Source organism: Biomphalaria glabrata, chromosome 7 (genome assembly GCF_947242115.1).
Source record: "Biomphalaria glabrata chromosome 7, xgBioGlab47.1, whole genome shotgun sequence".
Lineage (NCBI taxonomy): Eukaryota > Metazoa > Mollusca > Gastropoda > Planorbidae > Biomphalaria > Biomphalaria glabrata.
Window position 1 is genome coordinate 1,174,061 of NC_074717.1, and position 12,411 is coordinate 1,186,471.

At 33.4% G+C, this 12,411-nt stretch overlaps 1 protein-coding gene across 2 annotated transcripts in view; it reads left to right on the forward strand.

The window, feature by feature from the left end:
* Window positions 1-12,411, forward strand: part of LOC106050283 (dynein axonemal heavy chain 5-like) — a 93,985-nt gene that overhangs the window by 18,544 nt on the left and 63,030 nt on the right. For both annotated transcript variants that reach the window (XM_056036390.1, XM_056036389.1), the window contains exons 6-16: window positions 843-1,006; window positions 1,130-1,306; window positions 1,423-1,536; window positions 2,193-2,300; window positions 2,777-2,929; window positions 3,285-3,441; window positions 4,295-4,431; window positions 9,738-9,883; window positions 10,086-10,209; window positions 10,330-10,467; window positions 11,285-11,491. In XM_056036390.1, coding sequence (XP_055892365.1) covers window positions 843-1,006; window positions 1,130-1,306; window positions 1,423-1,536; window positions 2,193-2,300; window positions 2,777-2,929; window positions 3,285-3,441; window positions 4,295-4,431; window positions 9,738-9,883; window positions 10,086-10,209; window positions 10,330-10,467; window positions 11,285-11,491 — 1,625 coding nt within the window. The remainder of the gene's footprint in view (window positions 1-842; window positions 1,007-1,129; window positions 1,307-1,422; window positions 1,537-2,192; window positions 2,301-2,776; window positions 2,930-3,284; window positions 3,442-4,294; window positions 4,432-9,737; window positions 9,884-10,085; window positions 10,210-10,329; window positions 10,468-11,284; window positions 11,492-12,411) is intronic.

Consider the following 12,411-nt stretch of genomic DNA (forward strand, 5'->3'; position numbering starts at 1 on the left):
AAAAGGGCCACCCGACACAGCCCCCAAAGGCTGTGCCAGTCCGCCCAATTTTCCCATTAGGTAGACCAGCAAATCAGCAGGACCCAGGAGATTCCGACCAACTCTCAAGTTGGTGTCCAGTGCTATCCGCTTTTTGGAGGTCCTGTGAAGTCTCTTACTAACCGTTGCCTTGGGGCTCCACCGGGGAGGGGGTGCTGGACTATACCCTTCAGTGTCAATTTTACACTCAATGCCTGCTCATTTCTCAGTAGCGAGCAACCAGTACCCGTGGCCACCCTTGCAAGAGTAGGGTGTTCAAGTGGCAAGCAAGATGAGGTGGTACTGGAACACCATGAGAGTAACAGACAGGGTTGGAGTGCTGAAAGAGAAGAGGTTTTACTCAGGACAGGAGACAACTCATATCCCCAAGTACCTTGAAATAGTACATGTAATATGTATTGTATACATCAATTATTGTTTCAGCATTTAACTTCACAATTGTATTTAGTTGACCTTTTGTGTCTGCACTGCAAATGTTAATGCTTATTTCACCTACTCTACAAAGTAGATGGGCATGCTGGCTGAGTGGTAAAGTGCTTGACTTCCTAATCAGGAGTCCCAGATTTGAATTCTGTTGAAGAATGGGCCTTTTAATTTTGGAATCTTAAGGGTGCCTCTGAGTCAACCCAGTTCTAATGGGTACCTGACTTAGTTGGGTAAAAGTAAAGGCAATGGGTTGTTGTGCTGGCTGTTTGACCTTTACATCATCTGCCCTATAGATGGCAAGGTCTAAAAAGTAAGAGCCTGGTATAAATATTACCTCACCTCAAGTTTCATGGGTTTTAATCTGTTGACATCTATAGGTGCACAGGAAAGCTTGGAAGAAAAAGTAACACTGAAGCCATGTGAAACTTATGACCTGTCCAAGATAAACACCATTCAAGATTATCAGTCTGTGGCCAATAGCACAGAGTCATTGGAGAAGATAGAAGAGTGCATGAGAGTCTGGATCAAACAAATAGAGCAGGTCAGTTTAAAATCTCATTGCTTTTGTGTCTTTTGTGTGCATAATGATTATGTTAATTAAGTTGAAGATATTGTCAAGAATGTTTTTTTTTAAAGAATTAATTGGCTGGTCTTATTTATATAGGTTTTGGCAGAAAGTGAGCAGATGAGACGTGAAGCAGATGACATTGGACCCAGAGCAGAACTGGAACATTGGAAGAAGAGAATGTCCAAATTCAATTACCTTGTAGATCAAATCAAAGGTCAAAATGTCAAGGCTGTCCTTGGAGTTCTACATGCAGCCAAGTCAAAGCTGATTAAGGTTTGTTGAAATCTTATTTTACCTTTAAGTAGCCTCCACCTCATTGTTAACAATTAAAAAAATGCTAATTATATCCGCTAATAAAATTTATTCTTGGTGATCATTTTTTCATGTAGATCTGGCAAGAACTGGACAGACGTATCACAGACACAGCCAATGAAGCCAAAGATAATGTCAGGTTCTTGTACACACTAGAGAAACTTTGCGATCCACTTTATCACAGTGACCCAGTGAGTCAAAATATTACACATTTATATTTTACGCATCAAAATTTACACATTTTATACATAATATTTTACACATCAATATTTTAGGCATATCAAATTTTAAAGTTCTTGGTATTTCGAACCAAAAACAAATACATTCAGATGTAATATTTGTTTTTATATCAGCTATTCAGAGCATCTGCCTCATAGACATTCCTTTTTGGAAAATGATAATGCATTATTCTGCTTACATTTCTATGAATTTGACATTAAGAGATTAGGAGATCCTGGGAGAAAGAGCCCTGGACATTGCAAAATTTAACCACAAAATTATCTTTTTAATGACAAAATAGTTATAAGATAAAACTACTTTATTGGTCCAAAAGTATTTTAATTTTACTTGACCACACTTGTCCACAAAAGCTTTAATAATAATAACAATATAGACACAAACAACACACAATATATATATATATATATATATATAATAATAATAACAATATAGACACAAACACAAACAACACACAATATATATATATATATATATATATATATATATATATATATATATATATATATATATATATATATATATATATATTGTTTGATATAAAGTTTAACTGTTAAATCTGTTCTAGTTACATTGGAGTAAATTTTGTTTATTTGCCATGTTTGCACAGGTTGGCATGCTTGAAGGTATCCCAGCTTTAATCAATGCAATCAGAATGGTGCACAGCATCTCCAGGTATTACAACACATCGGAAAGAATGACATCGCTATTTGTCAAGGTAAACAACTCAAAGTTGAATTTTATGTTTGAAACATTCTGGTGCACTCCTACATTTTATAAAATAATAATAAGGCTTGTCTTCGAGTCCGAAGACTAATGAGGAATGCTTTGTTTCCCATGGCTACAGACCCTCAGCTGTGTGGATAATTCAATAAAAATAGTCTATATATGACAACCTTCATTTGTAAAGCGACTATGGATGGAAATGAGATGAAAGCCTGGTCTTAGCCATGATTGAATTGAATTGTGGCACACACAGCACTTTCCCCCTTTCCACTTCTAGTCCTAGTGGGTAGCCAGCCAAGGTTAATGATCTCTTCCTGCCCAAAAATGACTACAGTCACTGCCTGTAAATCTTACATTACAATCTTGCATTCACTACCTGTAAAACTTACTTTATAATCCTTGTATTTCTAGATCACAAATTAGATGATCATTACCTTAAAAACTTACTTTATAATCTTGTATTTCTAGATCACAAATCAGATGATCACTGCCTGTAAAGCTTACATTACAGACAATAGAATTGAGACTGTTTGGTCCCAGAAAACGCCAGTAGTGAGACAGAAACTTGGAGCCTGCATCAAACTGAATGAAGAATATCAAAACTATTTCCATAAAACTAAGGTAGGAGACATACCATTAAGATTTTAAATATTCTTTTATTGCTTGTCCTTTTTTAAAAGTTTACTGTATTGACTGGGGGCAAAGCAATTGAAATCTAGGTGAAGACTGGGATTTTGAATGCAGAGATTTTTAGGATGCCCCCGAGTCTACCCAACTTTAAAGGGTACCTGACACTAGTTGGGGAAAGTCAAGGTGGTTGATCATTATGTAAGATACTTGTTAATTGTCTACCATAGAAAACAGATGCCCTTAAGATCCTAAAGTCTGAAAGGGGTACTTTACTTTAATTGACTATGTTATGTGAAAACAAAAAGCTTGTTTTTTTATCAAAGAAAAATATTTCCTTTTTTTCTAGGCGAAGCTTGAGACAACTCCTAATGAGCGTCCTTTTGACTTTTCTGAAATGTACATATTTGGCAAGTTTGACACTTTCACCAGGAGATTGAAAAAAATCTTGGAAATGTTTGACACCATTGATAAATACTCTCACTTATCTGAAAGCAAAATTGAAGGTCAGCCAGATTTATCAAAATATATTTCTCTAGCTGTACTCTATTAAGCAAAGACAGAGACCACTTGATGTCTTTCTGTCAATGTATTCAGAAATTTTCTACTAGGTTTTTATACTTTCTTGAATTCTGCAGGAATAAATTACTTCTTATAAGTAGCAGTTTAAAAATAATTTTTGTATACAGATCAATTTAGACATTACTTTGTGTCTGAAACAGTTCTGCATAACTTTATTGTAAGTGTTAGAATTGGGTGGTGATTACATCTGCATACTTTCAAAGTTGAATCGGTCAACACAAACTCAAATGTATCCTAGGGAATCTTATTTTAGTGGTGATTAAAAAAACATAATTTCTTTTTGTGTAAAATTATTTAATTCTTCAAGTAAAAATCATTAAAACACTATTAAGACACAATAAAATGACTACAATCTCTGCCTGTAAAGCTTACATTACTATCTTGTATTCTAGATCTTGAATCAGATGATCACTGCTTGTAAAATAATATAAATAATAAAATTTAAAACGTTGACTTAGGATAAAGCTTAAAACTTATTGACTGATCCTGCTTATTGACTGATCCTGCTTATTGTCTTCCCTCTCTTTTTATAACCTTTCTAAAATTACTTTCTCCAATAGACAGGAATGAACTAGAATCTCCTACAGGAAAAAATCTCTGCTTATTTGTTCTCTTTTGGCTATTTTTAGTTCTATTTGAAAATTACTAATGTTTCACAAACTTGTTGTTTATTATTTATATAATTAAACTACCTTGACCTTGACATTTAGTATTACTTGATAGTTATTTTATTTTGCTGTTGGCTGTGAAACTGATGTTTCAATGTCAATGTTTCAGGCATGGAGCTGTTGGCCACCAAGTTTAGTGTCATTGTGACCTCCATCCGAAAGAAGCCCTATGACTTTCTGGATCAACGTAAAATGGAGTTTGATCAGGATTACGAAGACTTTAAGAGACAAATCAATGACCTCCATGTGAGTCACTTTACTTCACTTGATAATACATATAGATTCTAATTTTAGTTTAACACTTTGAAACAGTTTCAGAACGTCATTTCATATTTTGTTTCACCCCTGAAAAAAAGTTTCTAATGAACTCTTGAAGATCTTTTCTTTTGTCGCAAAGCCCTTCTTGTGAACTTTGAAAGACGTTATTTTTTGTGTCTAAGGATTTTGTTTTTAAGCCTTGTCTTGTTTGCCCGGGCCCCCTGACATTATCTAAAAATAATGTGATGAATGAATATCAATGCAATAACTGGATAACTCTTTTAATGTACAGATAACAAAAAATATTTAATACAATTTTATAGTAATCTATTTTAATTGTTTTTATACATTTTTACATTCAATTTAATCCTGTTTTTTTACTGTTTTTTTTGTGTGTGTTTTTTTTACTGTTTTTTTTTTTTTTTTTTTTTTTACTGTTTTTCTATTAGTTTGTTTCTACATTCCCCCCCCCCCCTTTTTTTTTTGTTGTTTAGAAGCATTCCACTTTAGAGGGAGATGCTTCTAAAATAGAAAGTAGCAATAATATACAATACACTGACTCTTAAATTACAAATACAAAATCCCACCTAATAAAATACTCAGAATGGCACAAAGGTACATTTCTTATTTCATGTGCCAAGACAAATTTGTGCAAGTGCTCTTTCTCCCAAGTACCATTATAGCTAGGAACCGGTGCCTTAATTAGTCAGGAAAACCAATGACTTAGCAGAGTTTAAGTTTCTAATTAGCATGATGGACTAGATTAACACTATGATTTACTGCAATTAATAAGATAAAAAAATATTTTTTTTTTGGTCTTAAACTCATAACCTATAATACCAGTTATAATGTGAGATTTGGATGTATGGCTAGATAAAAAATGAGGAACTAGGTGAGGTTAGTCAGATGACAGGGGCTCCCTAGCTGACTGAATTTCTATTTTTTTCTTTTCTTTTTGAACCTCAGCATCCAAAGGTAATAATTTATTACATACATCAAAAGTGTAATGAAAACTGATTGCTTTAAATATTTTAGCTTGTATAAGCTATGTTCACTCCTAATGTGTGCCAGTGTAAATGCCATCGCTGTTGACCATTTCACTTTTTACCAAGTATCAAGGTCCAGTTCTTTAATCCTTACTAAACATGTCAAATGTCAAAGGCTCGTGCAGTGTGGGAACCAAATACATTGTATGAAAGATCAATAATTATGGATTGATTCCCAGCTGCTTCATCCTGCTCCCACTGGTCATGCTGGGACGAACAATAGAGACTATTGGACTCAATGTGCATGTCTGAGAGTGATTGGGCTCAGAGCATGATCCTACTAATTGAATTCCTTGTGATGTGGATTGTGTATGGGTTATCTTATAACAAGGCTGCTCAAACCTGAGAGAAGGGAGCACTTGTTTGAGAAACGTAAAATGAATATAAATGAAATAAGCATCAAAAAGATAACACAAAAACACTTGACCATAAATCTTAAGACTTATCATTGCTTTATGTAGCAGAACTAAAATATAAATATTTGAAATATGGGTTGGTCATTATTAGTTTAATTTTTTTTTTCATAATTAAAAAAAGCTTAATTCTCTCACACCTGATCTTGGATGATTAGATCATATTACACGATGGCTGCCTGGTTGTGCAGTTTGTGTAGCGGACTGTCGTTTGGTCTTCTCCATGGTCCCTGATTCATACTCTAATTGTTACTAAGACTAAGACTTCTTTATTGATCCTTATGGAAATTTGTTGTGATTACAAGGACTCTTTTTTCATATAAAGACAACACAAAAAAAAACGTTCCCTGATGTCCTGCAGGAGGTTTGGACTAGGAAGTAGATTATCTTCAACTCTGAAGGAACATCTGAAATGTGTAAAACATTTTGCTAACAAAACATGCTAAATGATTGGATCATATGTCTTGTTTATTGATGATATCATCTTACATGCCTTGATAATTGATGAGATCATCTTACATGCCTTGATAAGTGATGAGATCATCTTACATGCCTTGATAAGTGATGAGATCATCTTACATGCCTTGATAATTGATGAGATCATCTTTCATGTCTTGATAAGTAATGAGATCATCTTACATGGCTTGATAAGTGATGAGATCATCTTCCATGTCTTGATAAGTAATGAGATCATCTTACATGGCTTGATAAGTGATGAGATCATCTTCCATGTCTTGATAAGTAATGAGATCATCTTACATGCTTTGATAAGTGATGAGATCATCTTACATATTAATATCATTACATAAAAATGCATTCATATAGGAGAGTCTGATTTTTATTGGAATTTATCTTTTATTGATTAGATGATAAAGGAGATTTTCAATTTGTGATTTTTGTAAATCTAATTATTGTTTTATTGATTAAAAATGTTTAAACATTATAATGAAAGAATTAAATTCCTAATAATTACATCCCTCATCAACAGTTAATAATCTATCTTTTAATACTGGGAAGTAGGCTAGAAAGACTTGAGAATCCTTTCTGGCTTAGGCCAGGCTTTTACAAGCAGGTTTAAAGAGCTGACTAATAAGTCTTCATTTTTTTTAGAAGTTTGCCGATGAAGTATTGATTCCATATTTCACATTAAGTTGTCAGCCTGGGGATAGATTAAATCAGACATAAAATATGCTGAAGCAAGGTTCTTTTAGCAGATTATTGACAGCAATTCTTTTGCTGCATTGAACCCTAGCTCTAAACTAACAATAATCAATAGGAATGGTCATTTTATTTGAATTTTGTTCTTTTTCTTTGGCACAAATTTTTAGATAATTTTTTTATTGGTGCATTGATTTTCAATATTTGTTGTTTCCAGAGAGTTATCTTTCTCTACTAACGATGTTTAGCATGCACAGCCTAAAAGGACGTGGCTGTTAGGGTTTTGTTTTCTCAGTTCAAATCATCAATAGTTGTATGCTGTTAAATGATTTGATCTTTAAAGGGAAATTTGTATGTTTTATAGTTAAAATTATACTTGGTCGACCTAAAATACATAATGGTTGATTTTTTTATTTTTTTTAACAAATTACACTTTTTTTTAGTTTCTGGAAAGCTGAAAATTTGATATAGAAATTGAACTTTGTAGGTCAACATTAGACCTTTGACATGTAGAGAAGATTTGGTATTTAGACATTAAGAAGTCTAACAAAATTTAATCTTTTGAATCACTTGTGTGAATAAACATCTAATCTGTTCCCTGACTTTCATCATATGGGTGATGTGAAAGTTTGTGTTACCGAATCCCTCTACTTTTTACAGTATTTGTTATAGCATTTCATTGGAAATCAAGAAAATATGAACACATTTAATCAATTTGTAAACACAAAAGCAAGATCATAACTCATTATTTTTAAAAATCCCATACGAAACAAAATCTTGTGCAGTAGCATGGGATAAGAGATCATGTGATATCCCCTCTGGACAGTCATTCAGTGGTCTTGTTGGTCCCGGGTATGAACCCTGCCCACTGCTATACCCCTCATTGTCCTGTGGGAGGTTTGGGCCAGGATGTCATTGTCTTCAAGTCTGAAGGAGCATCAGAAACATGCCAACCAATGCACTAGCTCGATCAGTTTTATTGAAATGAGTTACAACTTTAAAAAATAATTACATTCAAGTCAAATGCCACAGACAGACTTTTTAAGTTCCACTGTTTAATGATGGTTCAGTCTCAATAGAACTTAAGATGAAAAACAAAGATATCAGAGTATTATTTGTTGACTTATCATCCGCGTTCTATACCATTCAACCACATTGCATGATACAAAAATTACCTGAATTGAACGTTAGCGAAAACATACAAGCTTGGATTCTAAACTTTCTTATCAAACGTCCACAATATGTAAAAGTGAATGGGCATGTGTCAGGCACAAGAGAGCTTAGCACTGGAGCGCCACAGGGGTGGGTCTTGTCACCAGTATTGAGCCAATCTGTTGACACTCCTATCATAAACTTTACTGACGACACAGCAATCATTGGCTTTAATGCAAGTGATGAAAATCTGTACCATTCAACAATTAACACTTTTTACCAATGGTGTAAAGATAACTTTCTAATTTTAAATGTTCAGTAAACTAAAGAAATGATAATAGATTTTAGGAAACACAAAGGCCATCTTGCAGAAATTCAGATAAACAACCAAACCATAGAGCAAGTGCAAGAATATAAATACCTAGGTACGACCATCTACAACAAACTAAAATGGAGTGAACACTGTCAAAAACTTTACACCAAAATTCACCAAGGACTCTTCTATTTTAGAAAGCTAAGGAAATTTAACATCAACAAAACAATAATTAAACTTTTCTATACAGCAACCATCATCAGTCTAATTAACTTTGCCATCACCTGCTGGTATGGTAATACTTCACTGGCACAAAGACATAGACTAAATAGACTAATTAAAAAGCATCGTATATCACTCAAACACAGCTACCATCTCTTGAAGAGCTTTTTCATGAAAGATACCTTTCCAAATCACTCACAATTCTTAAAGACAACCTGCTCCCATTAAACCACTGTTACATAAGATATGAATGAAGTGGTCGTCTCCTTTCCATTAGGACAAAAACAGAAAGATTTAAAAACTCCTTTATCCCACTTTCGGTAAAGTGTTACAAGGTCATTTGTCGTCATCGAGAAGTACATAGAAGTCTAATTCATAAAATGTTGTTGTGAGTGTGTGTGTTTCATGTGTGAATGTTGTTCATATTTGCATCTACATTGTTATTGTTACAGTAGTTACGCTGAGGTGGTCAATTGTAGTCAAACTGAATTTCCATTTGATTGGACCAATAAAAATTATCTTATCTTATCATTTTGTAATTTGAAAATTGGCATTGTCTTGTTATTGTACTTGCTGGACAACTAAAATCATAGTCTGCATTTTTTTCTAAACTTTTTTTCTAAAGATCATAATATCTTCATCTTTCCAAATTTTTAAAATAAAGATAATAATGTTCATCTTTCCCATTATAACCTACATTGTAGGATCTCAATCTTTCCATAGTTTAAAAAATATCTTTCCAAATGAAGATCATAATATCACTTTTTTTCACATTTTAAAACTTAACAATATAATTTTTTTTATCTTTCCAAACCTTTAAAACTATAATTCTAAACTTGTACAACAAAATCATAATGCATTCTCAAACTTTTAAAGAGTCCAACACTAAAATATTTTGATGTTTTTCGTGTTTTTAAATACATAGTCTCATTCTCAAACTTAGTAAAATTATGCATTTTATTTATGTAATTTATACAAATCTTCTCACAGGCGGCCATTGTTGCCTTTATGGACCAGAAGTTTGAGAAAATCAACAGCACTTTAAGAGCTTTGGTTTTGCTGAGAAAATTTGAAATGCTTCAGTTGGACAATCTTGGCATTCAAGAAAAGTATCAAAGAGTGCTGCAGTATTACAGGTAGATGAGATCATCTTTATTTTATTCATCCCATATTTAGGTTTATGTCTGTTAAATTGTTCCAGATATTAATTAGAAATATACATAAGATGTTACAGAAGTGAGAGACATGGTGATGGAAATAGTCATTAGTTGAAGTCGACTAAAACTTAATGATGTGAATTAGTGTTCACCTTTTATTTGCTTCCTTTTTTTAAAATAGTCGGGACATTGATATGGTCTCAAGAATTTACCAGAAACAAAAGAATGACCCGCCCCTTGACAGGGATCATCCTCCGATTGGCGGAAAGATTTCATGGGCCAGACAACTCTTTAGAAGAATTCAGGTAACCATGTTGTCTTTCTGTGTGTGTTTTCCTCTTAGCTGTTTTTTTCATTTTAATTTTAGACAGCCAATTAAAATTAAATTTCACTGTAACCTTTAATTTTGTTTGATGCAATCACAGGGTCCCATGGAAGTTTTCCAAAGATATGGAACCATTCTCCAAGGGTCAGAGGCCAAAAAAATTATCAAAAATTACAACAAAATTGCCAAAGTATTGCTAGAGTTTGAACTGCTGTACCATAGAGGTTGGCTCAGACAGGTAAATATTAGCAAATAATAAGCTCAGACTTTGGGTTGGTCATTTCTTAGTTGATCTAAATATATGTTTTATTTGAATGAATTGTTATAACTTAAAGGGGGGTGGGCAACTCAACAAGGTAAGCAGATAAAGAGGAATAATGCTTGATGACAATGAAGAAATATGCTAGATCTTTACAATGAACATAAACTGCGACTGTCAAGCTTTGTTTAGTTCACACACGATCTGATCACATTACATGTCGTTCAACCCAGTCCTGCATGCAGCACTAACAACAGATCTACACATCAGTTAGGACGAAGGTGCCCTCTTTCATTCTCTAGTACCCTAACTCCAGACTACATTACCTTCTTGTCTTGTAAACTCAGTCTCTGAACAGTCATGTATTTATCCCATATTGAATAGTGTGTTGGTAAGCACGATAAGCAAAACACCACTAAAAGGCCAGAGTTTGGAACTCACTCCCCATTGATCTCAGACAGACAACCTGCTACTCTACATTCAAGAAGAACATTAAGACCTATCTGTTTAAAACTTTTTTAGATTAGTTTGTCATTTTAGCTCTCGTGTTTATGTTTGTAATGTTATCACAGCGCCTTGAGTCTACATTTTGTTTGTTAACAGCGCTCTATAAATTTAATTATTATTAAAATTATTATTACAGTATTATAAATTGTATTTTTTTTTTGCCAATATCTGTGTTAGTTGTTTGTTATATTTGTATACATCGCAAGGTCTGAAAGGGGAACTTACTTTTTTACTATTTGAGTTAACTTAATCTGTTGACTGCAAGTATTTTTATGTCTTTGTTTCTCAGATGGAGACTGCCAAGTCAGGTCTTCAGGCCTCCCTGTTGGTCAGACACCAAGAGACCAAAGAGCTCTATGTCAACTTTGACTTCCTGATTTTTACCATGATCAAAGAGACCAACCACATGTTCCATCTTGGGCTGGACATTCCACCGATAGCCAAGACGATGAGGGCTAAAGAAATGGAATACAAAAGCAATTACTCTGCATTATGTGTAAGTTTCAGTTAAAATAAAAGAATAAAATAGTTAATGATTTAAAATCATTTAGAATGCAATAATTATTTTCAAAAGATTGATATTTTATGCCACATTTTGATAGACCTATGCTAGAAAGATAGAGGCACATTTCTTATTTCATAATCTAGAATAAATTCCTACAAGTGCTCCTTCTTCCCTAGTGCCATTAGAGAATGGAATGGGTTTCCTGAATCATTCAGGAAAACCAGCGACTTAGTAAAGTTTAAGTCATTTATTAACATAGATGACTAGATTGACACATGAAATGCATAGGATGTAATTATCTTCTTTTTTTGAAGTAATGTCTGTAATATAGAATTTTAAAAGTTAAGATAGAAAAAATCTCATTGACAAGCTTTCTTCTGTTTGTCATTCTTACATGCAGAGTGATATATTTATTCTTTGATCCTGTCTTAATTTTTTCTCCTGATACTGAACATTGTCTTACAGTCTATGTTGTGTGGACCCCTCAACTCAAGAAAACATTAAGAAATTAGAACAGAAACAAATTAGAGCAGTGAGATAACAATTATTTACATTTGATTAGAGTAACACCTTAAGTAAAATCACTAAAAAGCCTTCAGGCTAGAAGACTTAAAAGTAAAGTGGCAATTATACATATAACACTGAACCATAATCTTCAAATAAAAGAACAAAACTTAATAAAATACTCAGAAAGACACAAAGATAAAGGTACATTCCTCATTCCATATGCTAGAAAAAGTTGTAAAAATACTCCTTTTTCCTTGTGCTATTAGAGCATGGAATGGATTGCCTGAGCCAGCCAGGAAAAGCATCGACTGGGCAAAATTAAAGCCATTGATTATCATGCATGATTAGATTGACCTAGGAACACGCATCATCTTTTTTTTTTTTTAAGTAACATCTATACTTCA